Source organism: Oncorhynchus clarkii, chromosome 15 (assembly GCF_045791955.1).
Source record: "Oncorhynchus clarkii lewisi isolate Uvic-CL-2024 chromosome 15, UVic_Ocla_1.0, whole genome shotgun sequence".
Taxonomy (NCBI): Eukaryota; Metazoa; Chordata; class Actinopteri; order Salmoniformes; family Salmonidae; genus Oncorhynchus; species Oncorhynchus clarkii.
In genome coordinates, this window is record NC_092161.1 from 3,382,034 (window position 1) to 3,397,503 (window position 15,470).

The 15,470-nt window shown below is 45.0% G+C and overlaps 1 protein-coding gene across 2 annotated transcripts in view; it reads left to right on the top strand.

Moving 5' to 3' along the window:
• LOC139366653 (procollagen-lysine,2-oxoglutarate 5-dioxygenase 2-like) overlaps positions 1-15,470 on the top strand; it is a 120,809-nt gene that overhangs the window by 90,978 nt on the left and 14,361 nt on the right. For both annotated transcript variants that reach the window (XM_071104329.1, XM_071104330.1), the window contains exons 11-13: positions 2,027-2,131; positions 11,743-11,868; positions 14,561-14,702. In XM_071104329.1, the coding sequence (XP_070960430.1) occupies positions 2,027-2,131; positions 11,743-11,868; positions 14,561-14,702 (373 nt within the window). The remainder of the gene's footprint in view (positions 1-2,026; positions 2,132-11,742; positions 11,869-14,560; positions 14,703-15,470) is intronic.

Genomic DNA, 15,470 nt, shown 5'->3' on the forward strand with positions numbered 1-15,470 from the left:
AGCTCAGTCACTCTGATGTTGAGTTGGAAACGGAAGCTCGGTCACTCTGATGTTGAGTTGGAAACGGAAGCTCGGTCACTCTGATGTTGAGTTGGAAACGGAAGCTCGGTCACTCTGATGTTGAGTTGCAAACGGAAGCTCAGTCACTCTGATGTTGAGTTGGAAACGGAAGCTCAGTCACTCTGATGTTGAGTTGGAAACGGAAGCTCGGTCACTCTGATGTTGAGTTGGAAACGGAAGCTCGGTCACTCTGATGTTGAGTTGGAAACGGAAGCTCGGTCACTCTGATGTTGAGTTGGAAACGGAAGCTCGGTCACTCTGATGTTGAGTTGGAAACGGAAGCTCAGTCACTCTGATGTTGAGTTGCAAACGGAAGCTCAGTCACTCTGATGTTGAGTTGGAAACGGAAGCTCAGTCACTCTGATGTTGAGTTGGAAACGGAAGCTCAGTCACTCTGATGTTGAGTTGGAAACGGAAACTCAGTCACTCTGATGTTGAGTTGGAAACGGAAGCTCAGTCACTCTGATGTTGAGTTGGAAACGGAAGCTCAGTCACTCTGATGTTGAGTTGGAAACGGAAGCTCAGTCACTCTGATGTTGAGTTGCAAACGGAAGCTCGGTCACTCTGATGTTGAGTTGGAAACGGAAGCTCAGTCACTCTGATGTTGAGTTGGAAACGGAAACTCAGTCACTCTGATGTTGAGTTGCAAACGGAAGCTCAGTCACTCTGATGTTGAGTTGCAAACGGAAGCTCAGTCACTCTGATGTTGAGTTGCAAACGGAAGCTCAGTCACTCTGATGTTGAGTTGCAAACGGAAGCTCAGTCACTCTGATGTTGAGTTGGAAACGGAAGCTCAGTCACTCTGATGTTGAGTTGCAAACGGAAGCTCAGTCACTCTGATGTTGAGTTGGAAACGGAAGCTCAGTCACTCTGATGTTGAGTTGCAAACGGAAGCTCAGTCACTCTGATGTTGAGTTGGAAACGGAAGCTCAGTCACTCTGATGTTGAGTTGGAAACGGAAGCTCAGTCACTCTGATGTTGAGTTGGAAACGGAAACTCAGTCACTCTGATGTTGAGTTGGAAACGGAAGCTCAGTCACTCTGATGTTGAGTTGGAAACGGAAGCTCAGTCACTCTGATGTTGAGTTGGAAACGGAAGCTCAGTCACTCTGATGTTGAGTTGCAAACGGAAGCTCGGTCACTCTGATGTTGAGTTGGAAACGGAAGCTCAGTCACTCTGATGTTGAGTTGGAAACGGAAACTCAGTCACTCTGATGTTGAGTTGCAAACGGAAGCTCAGTCACTCTGATGTTGAGTTGCAAACGGAAGCTCGGTCACTCTGATGTTGAGTTGGAAACGGAAGCTCAGTCACTCTGATGTTGAGTTGCAAACGGAAGCTCAGTCACTCTGATGTTGAGTTGCAAACGGAAGCTCAGTCACTCTGATGTTGAGTTGCAAACGGAAGCTCAGTCACTCTGATGTTGAGTTGCAAACGGAAGCTCAGTCACTCTGATGTTGAGTTGGAAACGGAAGCTCAGTCACTCTGATGTTGAGTTGGAAACGGAAGCTCAGTCACTCTGATGTTGAGTTGGAAACGGTGTCCAAATAGGAGCACCTACATATAAGAGTTTTGTATTGGTGTCAAAAGATTTCAAATATATTCAGGTAGAAAAAAAATATATATCTGTCAAATGTTTAGCCTGAAACAGATCTACAGTTTGTCTGACAATTTAGACAGGAAACCCACTGAACACACCACGTCATTCATAACTAAACCCACTGAACACCACCACTAACCAACAGGCTCATTGAGAACTAACTAACAGGCTCATTGAGAACTATCTCTCTGTAGCATAGAATTAGCAGAGAGTAGTGTTTTACTTAGGATCTAATAATCGCTATCTTGCAAATTACGATTTATGTCAAAGTATGTGCTTGGTAGCGCATCAGGCTACCATCATGTTGTCAGTTGAATTGATCAATAATGATTGATTAGATGTTTTGTTTCCTCCATTTCTTTAAACCAGGGGGCTGTGTCGTAAGGACCCAGGCTGTGACTTCTACCTCAGTATGGATACTGACGTGATGCTCACCAACAGACAGACCCTGAAGATCCTCATAGAGCAGAACAGGTATGGTATTGTTAAGGGTTTGGGTTTGATCAGGCCGTTTGAACAGAACAGGTATGGTATTGTTAGGGTTAAGGGTTTGAGTTTGATCAGGCCATTTGAACAGGTATGGTATTGTTAGGGTTTGGGTTTGATCAGGCCATTTGAACAGAACAGGTATGGTATTGTTAGGGTTAAGGTTTGATCAGGCCATTTGAACCGGTATGGTATGGTTAGGGTTTGGGTTTGATCAGGCCGTTTGAACAGAACAGGTATGATGTCTTTATAGTGTTGCGGCTGTTTCTACTCAGGGGAATTGTCTTATAGGCAGAAGCCCAATGATCTAACATGCATGCACAGTGTTTGCATACTTGTTATGGGGTGTATAAGGAACAGGGACTCTTATTGTGTTAATGCTGCTGGCCATAAGGAACAGTGACTCTTATTGTGTTAAAGCTGCTGGCCATAAGGAACAGGGACTCTTATTGTGTTAATGCTGCTGGCCAAAAGGAACAGTGACTCTTATTGTGTTAAAGCTGCTGGCCAAAAGGAACAGGGACTCTTATTGTGTTAATGCTGCTGGCCATAAGGAACAGGGACTCTTATTGTGTTAATGGATTTTTTTTAATTTTGTCTGTCATAGTTGAAGTGTACCTATGATGACAATTACAGGCCTCTCATCTTTTTAAGTGGGAGAACGTGCACAATTGGTGGCTGACAAAAATACTTTTTTGCCCCACTGTAAACAGCGTTATGGTAATCTGGCCACATCGTCTCCCATGAGCTTCCCCAAGTTGTGACAAACGGACCAGTTCGTAGCTGGATTCTTCACCCATCTTTTATACTTTTCTCCGGAACTTGAAATTTGTTCGTACCTCAAGTTCTGTGAGGTGGAAGGATTTCCTTTGTCCTCTATGAAAATGTACTCTCTCTATACTGTGTGGCAGGGTCTTCTCAGGAATTTACGACCTCTGACCACAGCAGCCTAGTTGAAGGAGGCAAGGGGGGAGGCAGGGAGAGGGGGATGGGGTTGCTAAACCCAAAGAGGCCAACGTCATGACACAGTCTATGCCTGTTTTATGCAGTCTATGTCTGATTTATACAGTCTATGTCTGTTTTATACAGTCTATGCCAGTTTTTTCTCTCTTTTCCCTCCTCTTGATTTTTCAAGTGTTGTCTCTTTAAACCAGATGTCTTTGTGGTGGTGGCAGACCTGTGACAGAATGGAGCCCTGGTTTGAGTCCCAAATGGCACTCTAATCCCTATAGCTCTGTAGGTCCTGGTCAAAATGTAGGGCACGACATAGGGAATAGGGTGCTATTTAAGACTTAACCCTGGAGGCCCGAAGAGAAAGCCCTCTGGGTTATTTAAAGAGGCCATGGGAACTCTCCAATCTGTCTACAATCCTGGACATTCAGTATTTCCTTGTCGTCCATCCCATTTCCTGCATTGTATCCATATTGTAGATGAACGCTGTAATTTATGGTAATGCATCCTATACAAGTTGTTTTCCCTCGGGAATCACGATAGCTCCGTTCTTCGTGATGTTCGTGGCTTTAAAAATATAGTGTTTGAGCTCCAACAGCGGGGATGTGTGTCTATGTCTCACGCACATTTAAATTCAAACTCACACCGAGCAGCCTTGTGTCTTCCCACCACCATTTAGGAGCTGGCCAGCAGAATGCCTGTGTGAATTCAGCATATGTCTGGTTTACTGTAATATGACCCAGTGAGGTTCTGCTCTAGCTTTACCCACTTGGTAGCGGTCCTCCCGGGCCACTTTGGGTTGAGTTCTGAGCTGCAGGATGTCTGTTACACCACTAAGACACCCAGTATATCTGATTGCTGACTGGGAAATGACACCTAGTTATATCCTGTTTGGCAGAATTACACACTCTCTGTCTCTGTCTCTCTGTCTCTCTCTGTCTCTCTCTGTCTCTCTCTCTCTCTGTCTCTCTCTCTCTCCTTGTCTCTATCTCTCTCTCAGTTCAAGTAAAGAGCTTTATTGGCATGGGAAACATGTTTACATTGCCAAATCAAGTGAAATGGATAAACAAAATTAAAATAAACAATAAAAACTGAACAGTAAATATTGTACTCACACAAGTTTCAAAAGAATAAAGACATTATTTGGTGATTTACGTTGTACTTGGAGGATATTTTTGCAAACTTCTGTATGCATTCTCAAATAGGTGTTTGTCCTATTTTGTGAATTCTTGCTTGGTGAGCGGACCCTAGACCTCACAACCATAAAGGGCAATTGGTTCTATAACTGATTCAAGCATTTCTAGCCAGATCCTAATTCGTATGTCGAATTTGATGTTCCTTTTGATGGCATAGAATGCCCCTCTTACCTTGACTCTCAGATCGTTCACAGCTTTGTGGAAGTTACCTGTGGCGCTGATGTTTAGGCCAAGGTATGTATTGTTTCTTGTGTGCTCTATGGCAATGGTGTCTAGATGGAATGTGTCGTTGTGGTCCTGGCAACTGAACCTTTTTTGGGATACCATTATTTTGGTCTTACTGAGATTCACTGTCAGGGCCCAAGTCTGTCAGAATCTGTGCAGAACATCTAGGTGCTGCTGTAGGCCCTCCTTGGTTGGGGACAGAAGAACCAGATCATCAGCAAACAGGAGACATTTGACTTCAGATTCTAGTAGGGTGAGGCCGGGTGCTGCAGACTGTTCCAGTGCCCGCGCCAATTCGTTGATATATAGGTTGAAGAGGGTGGGACTTGGGTCTCCCGGGTGGCGCAGTGGTTAAGGGCGCTGTACTGCAGCGCCCAGGCTCTGTCGTAACCGGCCGTGACCGGGAGGTCCGTGGGGGCGACGCACAATTGGCCTGGCGTCGTCCGGATTAGGGAGGGGTTGGCCGGTAGGGATATCCTTGTCTCATAGCGCACCAGCGACTCCTGTGGCGGGCCGGACACAGTGCGCGCTAACCAAGGTTGCCAGGTGTTTCCTCTGACACATTGGTGGCGCTGGCTTCCGGGTTGGATGCGCGCTGTGTTAAGAAGCAGTGCGGCTTGGTTGGGTTGTGTATCGGAGGACGCATGACTTTCAACCTTTGTCTCTCCCGAGCCCGTACGGGAGTTGTAGTGATGAGTCAAGATAGTAACTACTAAAACAATTGGACACCACGAAAACGGGGTAAAATTCAACAACAACAAAAAAAGGAAAAAAGCTGCATGGAAAGAAATTTGTGTGATTTTTGCCAATTTTATTTGTGTAATGTCTGTATTTTTTCCTCCAAGCTTTTTTGAAGTTTAACAAATCAAATCAAATCAAATGTATTTGTCACATGCGCCAAATACAACAGGTGTTGTTGGAGTTGTGCCTGGCCATGCAGTCATGAGTGAACAGGGAGTACAGGAGAAGACATGAGAGGACTGAGCACATGCCCCTGTGTTGATGTGTTGTTACCTACCCTTACCACCTGGGGGCGGCCCATCATGAAGTCTAGCATCCAGTTGCAGAGGGAGGTGTTTAGTCCCAGGGTCCTTAGCTGAGTGATGAGATTTGAGGGCACTATAGTGTTGAATGTTGAGCTGTAGTCAATGAATAGCATTCTCACAAAGGTGTTCATTTTGTCAAGGTGGGAAAGGGCAGTGTGGAGTGCAATAGAGATGAATTAATCTGTGGATCTCTTAGTGTGGTATGGAAATTGGAGTGGGTCTAAGGTTTCTGGGATAACTGTGTTTATTTGAGCCAGTTTTTCAAAGCATTTCATGGCTACAGAAGTGAGTGCTACGGGTCGGTAGTTATTTAGGCAGGTTACCTTAGTGTTCTTGGGCACAGGCACTATGGTGGTCTGCTTGAAACATGTTGGTATTACAGACTCAGACAGGGAGAGGTTGAAAATGTCAGTGACGACACTTGCCAGTTGGTTCAGCGCATGCTTGGAGCACACGTCCTGGTAATCCATCTGGCCGAGCGGCCTTTTGACCTGTTTAAAGGTCTTACTCACATCGGCTGCGGAGAACGTGATCACACAGTCATCCGAAACAGCTGGTGCTCTGATGCATGTTTCAGTGTTACTTGCCTCGAAGCAAGCATAGAAGTTATTTAGCTCCTCTGGTAGGCTCGTGTCACTGGGCAATTCTCGGCTGTGCTTCCCTTCGTAGTCTGTAATAGTTTGCAAGCCCTGCCACATCCGACGAGCATTGGAGCCGGTGTAGTACGATTCGATCTTATTCCTGTACTGATGCTTTGCCTGTTTGATGGTTCGTCGGAGGGCATAGCGGGATTTGTTATAAGCTTCCGTGCGAATGTTGCCAGTAATCCATGGCTTATGGTTGGGGTATGTACGTACAGTCACTGTGGGGACGACATCCTTGATGTACTTATTGATAAAGCCAGTGACTGATGTGGTGTTCTCCTCAATGCCATCGGAAGAATCCCCGGAACATATTACAGTCTGTGATAGCAAAGCAATCGTGTAGTTTAGCATCTGCTACATCTGACCACTTTTTTCATTGGCCGAGTCACTGGTGCTTCCTGCTATAATTTTAGCTTGTTAACAGAAATCAGGAGGATGTAGTTACGGTCAGATTTGTCAAATGCAGGGCGAGGGAGAGTTTTGTACGTATCTCTGTGTGTGGAGTAAAGGTAGTCCAGAATTTTTGTTTCCCTCTGGTTAGACATTTAACATGCTGATAGAAATTCAGTAGAACTGATTTAAGATTCCTTGCATTAAATCCCCCGCCCACTAGGAGCGTCACCTCTGGATGAGCGTTTTCCTGTTTTTTTGGTGGAATACAGCTAATTTAATGCAGTTTTATGTAGACAGCTACGAAAAATACAGATTAAATCTCTCTTGGTAGATAGTGCAGTCTACAGCTTATCATGAAGCGAGCAAAACCTTGAGACTTCCTTAGATATCATGCACCAGCTTTTGTTTACATAAATACATAGGCCCCCGTCCCGTGTCTTACCAGAGGCTGCTGTTCTGTCTTGCCGATAGTGTAAAACCCGCCAGCTGTATGCTCTTAATGTCGTCATTCAGCCATGACTCGTTGAAACATAAGATATTACAGTTTTTAATATTCCGTTGGTAGGATATACCTGCTTTCAGTTCGTCCCATTTATTTGACAGCGATTGAACGTTAGCTAGCATAACAGAGGGCAGATTAGCCACTCGTTGCCTGATCCTCGCAAGGCACCCAGATCTTTTGCCTCGAAATCTCAGTTTCCTTCTCCAGTAAATCACGGGGATTGGGTCCTGGCTGGGTGTCGTGCAGTAGTCTTAGTCACGGGGATTGGGTCCTGGCTGGGTGTCGTGCAGTAGTCTTAGTCACAGGGATTGGGTCCTGGCTGGGTGTCGTGCAGTAGTCTTAGTCACGGGGATTGGGTCCTGGCTGGGTGTCGTGCAGTAGTCTTAGTCACGGGGATTGGGTCCTGGCTGGGTGTCGTGCAGTAGTCTTAGTCACGGGGATTGGGTCCTGGCTGGGTGTCGTGCAGTAGTCTTAGTCACGGGGATTGGGTCCTGGCTGGGTGTCGTGCAGTAGTCTTAGTCACGGGGATTGGGTCCTGGCTGGGTGTCGTGCAGTAGTCTTAGTCACGGGGATTGGGTCCTGGCTGGGTGTCGTGCAGTAGTCTTAGTCACGGGGATTGGGTCCTGGCTGGGTGTCGTGCAGTAGTCTTAGTCACGGGGATTGGGTCCTGGCTGGGTGTCGTGCAGTAGTCTTAGTCACGGGGATTGGGTCCTGGCTGGGTGTCGTGCAGTAGTCTTAGTCACGGGGATTGGGTCCTGGCTGGGTGTCGTGCCCGACTCATTGAAGAAGAACTCTTCGTCCAATTTGAGGTGTTTTGTTTTTCTTTGTTTGTCCATTAGGGTGTGCATACGTGGTCTGTCGTACGGTAATTTGTTTAAAAAAAACAATTTGACATTTGCTCAGTACATTGTTTGCACTGAGGAAATGTAGAAGTCTGCTGTTAATTATAATGCAGAGTATTTTTTCAAGGTTGCTGTTGACTCATATCCCATGGTAGATATTGGGGTCAAATTTGTCTCCACTTTTGTGAATTTGGGGTTGTCAGTCCTTGGTTCCAAATATTGTGGAAGATGCCAGAGCTAAGGATCATGTTAAAGAGTTTTAGTATAGCCAATTGGAATGGTCTGTATATTTCATAATTTCATGTAGGATACCATCAACACCACAGGCCTTTTGGGGTTGGAGGGTTTTTATTTTGTCCTGTAGTTCATTCAATGTAATTGGAGAATCCAGCGGGGTCTGGAATCCAGTGGGTTCTGGAATCCAGTGGGTTCTGGGATCCAGTGGGTTCTGGAATCCAGTGGGTTCTGGTAGTCTTTAATAGTTGATTCAAAGATTTGTATTTGATCATGTATATGTTTTTGCTGTTTGTTCTTTGTTAAAGAGACAAAAAGATTGGAGAAGTGGTTTATCCACACATCTCCGTTTTGGATAGATAACTATTTGTGTTGTTGTTTGTTTAGTGTGTTCCAAGTGGTTAGATTCTATGGATTATTCAATTACATTGAGCTGATTTCTGACGTGCTGTTCCTTCTTTTTCCGTACTGTATTCTGTGTTGTTTTAGTGATTCACCATAGTGAATGTGTGTGTGGACTCAGGTTTTCTGGGTCTCTATGTTTTTGGTTGGATAGGTTTTGCAATTTCATTTTTAGGTTTTTTGCATTCTTCTTCAAATCATTTGTCATTGTTGTTCATTTTCTTAGGTTGTCTGATTTGCAATTTTTAGATTTGATAGGAAGCTGAGAAGTCAAATATAGTCTTAGGCTTTATACTGCAAATTGTACACTACACTATTACAGTGAAGATGTGAAGGTGAAGGTGAAGTGTAGGTGAGGTGGGGTGAAGGTGAAGGTGGGGTGAAGATGGGGTGAAGGTGAAGTGTAGGTGAGGTGGGGTGAAGTGAAGGTGAAGGGGGTGGAAGGTGGGGTGAAGTTGGGGTGAAGGTGAAGGTGGGGTGAAGGTGGGGTGAAGATGAAGTGAAGGTGAAGTGAAGGTGAAGTGTAGGTGAAGGTGGGGTGAAGTTGGGGTGAAGGTGAAGGTGGGGTGAAGGTGGGGTGAAGTTGGGGTGAAGGTGGGGTGAAGGTGGGGTGAAGGTGAAGGTGGGGTGAAGGTGGGGTGAAGGTGAAGGTGGGGTGAAGGTGGGGTGAAGTTGGGGTGAAGGTGAAGGTGGGGTGAAAGTGGGGTGAAGGTGAAGTGAAGGTGAAGTGTAGGTGAAGGTGGGGTGAAGGTGGGGTGAAGGTGGGGTGAAGATGAAGTGAAGGTGAAGTGAAGGTGAAGTGTAGGTGAAGGTGGGGTGAAGTGAAGGTGAAGGTGAAGTGAAGGTGAAGGTGGGGTGAAGGTGGGGTGAAGTTGGGGTGAAGGTGAAGGTGGGGTGAAGGTGGGGTGAAGTTGGGGTGAAGGTGGGGTGAAGGTGGGGTGAAGGTGGGGTGAAGGTGAAGTGAAGGTGAAGTGTAGGTGAAGGTGGGGTGAAGGTGGGGTGAAGGTGGGGTGAAGATGAAGTGAAGGTGAAGTGAAGGTGAAGTGTAGGTGAAGGTGGGGTGAAGTGAAGGTGGGGTGAAGGGGGGGTGAAGGTGGAGTGAAGGTGGGCTGTAGGTGAAGGTGGGGTGAAGGCGGGGTGAAGGTGAAGGCGGCAGGTAGCCTAGTGGTTAGAGTGTTTGACTTAAAATCAAATCAAAGTTTATTTGTCACGTGCGCCGAATACAACAAGTGTAAACCTTACAGTGAAATGCTTACTTACCGGCTCTAACCAATGGTGTGGAAAAAAAGGTGTGTGTGTGTGTGTGTGGGTAAGTAAAGAAACAAAACAACAGTAAAAAGACATTTGAAAAAAAGAGTAGCAAAGCTATATACAGACACCTGTTAGTCAGGCTTATTCAGGTAGTATGTACATGTAGGTATGGTTAAAGTGACTCTGCATATATGATGAACAGAGAGTAGCAGTAGCGTAAAAAGAGGGGTTGGTGGCACACAATGCAAATAGTCCAGGTAACCACCTGTTCAGGAGTCTTATGGCTTGGGGGTAAAAACTGTTGAGAAGCCTTTTTGTCCTGGACTTGGCACTCCGGTACCGCTTGCCATACGGTAGTAGAGAGAACAGTCTATGACTGGGGTGGCTGGGGTCTTTGTAGCTGAAAGGATGCAAGATCAAATCCGCAAGCTGATAAGGTAACAATCTGTTGATCTGAACAAGGCAGTCCACTGTTCCTAGACTGTCATTGAAAATAAGAATTTGTTCTGAACTGACTTATCTAGTTAAATTAAAAAAATTACAGTGAAATGTTTTCTCCAGGAAGTTGTCTAAAAGGGATTGAATTTGTTGTTGCCTAATTGTTTTTTTGTAGGTTTCCACACTACTTTCCTTCCATCTACAGCATTTCTTAAAATTGTTCAGATCCTTTGGCTTTGATGCCTCATGATTGAGTTATAGCTCTGTTCAGAGAGACTGGGGTTTTGCTGTCATCTGATAGGGGTGTTAGTGGGCTGACTGTGAATGGTCTAAGAGGCTCTGGGTTGAGATCAGTGATAAAATAATCAAACTTATAACTGGTGTTGGGGAACAATCAGAATTGGTTGGTAACATAGGTAAGATGTTTTATATTCATCATATGTTTGTAAGTTACTTCTCATCAGAATGTTATTTTTGTATAATACTGTGGCGGGGTTGCAGTTATCTGTTCTATGTCAAGACTATGTTGCTTGAGCCGGCGAGAGGGGAGAGGTCAAGCGTGTATCTCTTGGCTCCACAATGTCTGTGTGCCAGTCAGTGTGTCTCTGTGATCTTGTCAAGATAGGATGGATTTGATATATGCCTGTTGATATGGAGGATTGGTTTATGGTTCTGAGTTTGAGAAAATAACATAGTTTAGGAGACAAAGCTGAACGATTAATTATGCCGATGCTGTCTGGCTATGTGTGTCTTTGCTATAAAGGATCTCAGTTGAAATGTGGAAGGGACTCTCAGAGAATTCATTGATAGACACTGAATTGATCTGAGAGTCACAGGGTTGTGATAGAGCTCATATAATTAAAGATGGACTTTGTGATAACTAACTCTGACTTGTGTGTGGTTTGCTCTCATGATTTGGTAAATAGAGGAAATTTCCACGACACTGGCAAGGGATGAGCTATAGGTGTACCTACCAAATGAGTCCCCTCGAAGCCTACCATTGACTATGTACAGACCCAGCGTGCGACATAACTGCAGAAGTTGTGACCCATTTCTGTTGGTAGGTTTGTCATAGTTGTTTCTAGGGGTCATATTTTGGAGTGAATACTGTAACCTCCAGGTAGGTGTTTGTCCCCCTGTGTGCTGAGGGCGTCAGGTTCTTGTCCTGTTCTGGCATTTAGGTCACCAAAGTAGTACATGTTCCTGAGGCTGGAAATGATTGATCTTCCTCTCTAGGATGGAGAAGCTGTCATCGTTAAAGTATGGGGATTCTATTGGTGGGATATACTGTAGGTAGCACACGTGAGGCCATTTTTCTCTGTTGACATAAATCCCTTATTATTTTCTAGCCAAATGTAAAATGTTCCTGTTTTTCGAATAATTTAATAGAGTGGGTTATGTCTCCTCTATATCAAATTAGCCCCCTGAGTCTTTTCCCCTTCTTCTCCTTCTTCTTCTTCTTCTCTTTTCTGCAGGAAAATAATTGGTCCCCTTGTCACTCGTCATGGCAAGCTGTGGTCCAACTTCTGGGGAGCGTTGAGTCTGGATGGTTACTATGCCCGTTCTGAAGACTACATCGACATCGTGCAGAGCAAGCGTGTGTGAGTCTCCTGTCCTCAACCAATGAGGTTGGGTTCTTTCTATAAACCATCACTCCTGTATATCAACATGCTGGGTGATTTGTAAATGTAGGAGTATTTCTCACACACTGATCTGTTTCATGGAAGCCACAATGCCACAAAATTCTACCTTTAAACTGTGAAAGCTCCTAGATAGTTTACTAGGTTGTCATAGCCTGGGTTTATAGGTTACTAGTTAGTTTACTGGGTTGTCATAGCCTGGGTTTATAGGTTACTAGTTAGTTTACTAGGTTGTCAGGGCCAGGGTTTATGGGTTACTAGTTAGGTTACTAGTTAGTTTACTAGGTTGTCAGGGCCGGAGTTTATGGGTTGCTAGTAAGTTTACTAGTTAGTTTACCAGGTTGTCAGGGCCAGGGTTAATGGGTTACTAGTTAGTTTACCAGGTTGTCAGGGCCAGGGTTAATGGGTTACTAGTTAGTTTACCAGGTTGTCAGGGCCAGGGTTTATGGGTTACTAGTTAGTTTACCAGATTGTCAGGGCCAGGGTTTATGGGTTACTAGTTAGTTTACTAGGGAGTATACCTGGTTGTCAGGGCCAGGGTTTATGGGTTATGTGAGTGAATGGTTGTGTGTCAAATAAACCGTAAAGGATCTGTTTTAGGAAAGACCTCTCTAAACTAGACTTCTGTCTTCCTAAACCAGACTTCTGTCTTCCTAAACCAGACCTTGTCTTTCTAAACCAGACCTTGTCTTCCTAAACCCCAACTCTGTCTTCCTAAACCACACCTCTGTCTTCCTAAACCAGACCTCTGGTCTTCCTAAACCAGACCTCTGGTCTTCCTAAACCAGACCTCTGGTCTTCCTAAACCAGGCCTCTGGTCTTCCTACACCAGACCTCTGTCTTCCTAATCCAGACCTCTGGTCTTCCTAAACCAGACCTCTGTCTTCCTAAACCAGACCTTGTCTTCCTACACCAGACCTCTGTCTTCCTAAACCAGATCTCTCTTCCTTAACCAGACATACGTCTTCCTAAACCAGGAGAGTGATCATGTTCCAGACTTCTCTTCCTAACCAGGAGAGTGGTCACTTCCTAAACCAGGAGAGTGATCACTTCCTAACCAGGAGAGTGATCATGTTCCAGCTTTCTCTTCCTAAACCAGGAGAGTGATCACTTCCTAACCAGGAGAGTGATCATGTTCCAGCTTTCTCTTCCTAAACCAGGAGAGTGATCACTTTCTAACCAGGAGAGTGATCATGTTCCAGCTTTCTCTTCCTAATCCAGGAGAGTGATCACTTCCTAACCAGGAGAGTGATCATGTTCCAGCTTTCTCTTCCTAAACCAGGAGAGTGATCACTTCCTAACCAGGAGAGTGATCATGTTCCAGCTTTCTCTTCCTAATCCAGGAGAGTGATCACTTTCTAACCAGGAGAGTGATCATGTTCCAGCTTTCTCTTCCTAATCCAGGAGAGTGATCACTTTCTAACCAGGAGAGTGATCATGTTCCAGCTTTCTCTTCCTAATCCAGGAGAGTGATCACTTCCTAATCCAGGAGAGTGATCACTTCCTAATCCAGGAGAGTGATCACTTCCTAATCCAGGAGAGTGATCACTTCCTAATCCAGGAGAGTGATCACTTCCTAATCCAGGAGAGTGATCACTTCCTAATCCAGGAGAGTGATCACTTCCTAATCCAGGAGAGTGATCACTTTCTAACCAGGAGAGTGATCATGTTCCAGCTTTCTCTTCCTAATCCAGGAGAGTGATCACTTCCTAATCCAGGAGAGTGATCACTTCCTAATCCAGGAGAGTGATCACTTCCTAATCCAGGAGAGTGATCACTTCCTAATCCAGGAGAGTGATCACTTCCTAATCCAGGAGAGTGATCACTTCCTAATCCAGGAGAGTGATCACTTCCTAACCAGGAGAGTGATCATGTTCCAGCTTTCTCTTCCTAAACCAGGAGAGTGATCACTTCCTAACCAGGAGAGTGATCATGTTCCAGCTTTCTCTTCCTAATCCAGGAGAGTGATCACTTTCTAACCAGGAGAGTGATCATGTTCCAGCTTTCTCTTCCTAATCCAGGAGAGTGATCACTTTCTAACCAGGAGAGTGATCATGTTCCAGCTTTCTCTTCCTAATCCAGGAGAGTGATCACTTCCTAATCCAGGAGAGTGATCACTTCCTAATCCAGGAGAGTGATCACTTCCTAATCCAGGAGAGTGATCACTTCCTAATCCAGGAGAGTGATCACTTCCTAATCCAGGAGAGTGATCACTTCCTAATCCAGGAGAGTGATCACTTCCTAATCCAGGAGAGTGATCACTTCCAGATCATGACATGTTGAATATAATGAAAAATATGTATTGCAGCTGATTAATATGATTTATTGTCAGTACTAAAACTAAACCCTCTCTCTCTCTCTCTGCTCTCTCTTTCTCTCTGGTCTCTCTCTCTATATATTTCTCAATCCATATCTCTCTCTCAATTTCAATTCAATTCAAGGGGCTTTATTGGCATGGGAAAAATATGTTAACATTGCCAAAGCAAGGGACATAGACAAGAAACAAAAGGGAAATAAACAATAAAAAATGAACAGTAAATATAACTCTCACAATAGTTGTAAAATAATATAGACATTTCAAATTTTATATTATATTATTGGCAATGTTGTAACAATATGCAAATGGTCTCTGTCTCTCTCGCTCTTTTCTCAGGGGTGTATGGAACATTCCCTACATGGCTCATATATACTTGATAAAGGGAGAGGTCCTGAGAAACCAGCTGAAGGAGAGGAACCATTTTGTTTTGGAGAAACTGGATCCTGACATGGCTCTGTGCAGACACGCTAGAGAACTGGTAAAACCACTCAGATTATCTAGTTAGCAGCTCCTGAATTGACAATAATACTCTGTTTAGAATATGACAGTGTACAGGACTTCTGGTTGATATACATTAGATTATACAGGACATCTGGTTATTATACAATTTTCTTTAGCCTCCTGAGGTTGAAAAGGCGCTGTTGCGCCTTCTTCCCCACACTGTCTGTGTGGGTGGACCAATTCTGATTGTCAGTGATATGTACTCCGAGGAACTTAACTTTCCAGCTTCTCCACTGCGGTCCTGTCCATGTGGAGAGGGGCGTGCTCCCTCTGCTGTTTCCTGAAGTGCACGATTAGCTCCTTCATTTTGTTGGCATTGAGGGAGAGGTTATTTTACAGGCACCCCTCTCCCAGGGCCCTCACCTCTTCCCTGTAGGCTGTCTCGTCATTGTTGGTAATCAGGCCTACTACTGTTGTGTCAACTGCAAACTTGATGATTGAGTTGGAGTCATAGATGAACAGGGAGTACAGGAGGGAGCTGAGCACGCACCCTTGTGGGGCCCCTGTGTTGAGGATCAGCAAAGTGGAGGTGTTGTTTCCTACCTTCACCACCCGGGGGAGGCCCGTCAGGAAGTCCAGGACCGAGGTGCACAGGGTGGAGTTCAGACCCAGGGCCCGGAGCTTATTGGTTAGCTTGATACTGGTACTATGGTACTATGGTGTTGAAGGCTGAACTATAGTCATTGAACAGCATTCTTACATAGGTATTCCTCTTGTCCAGATGGGATAGGGCAGTGTGCAGAGT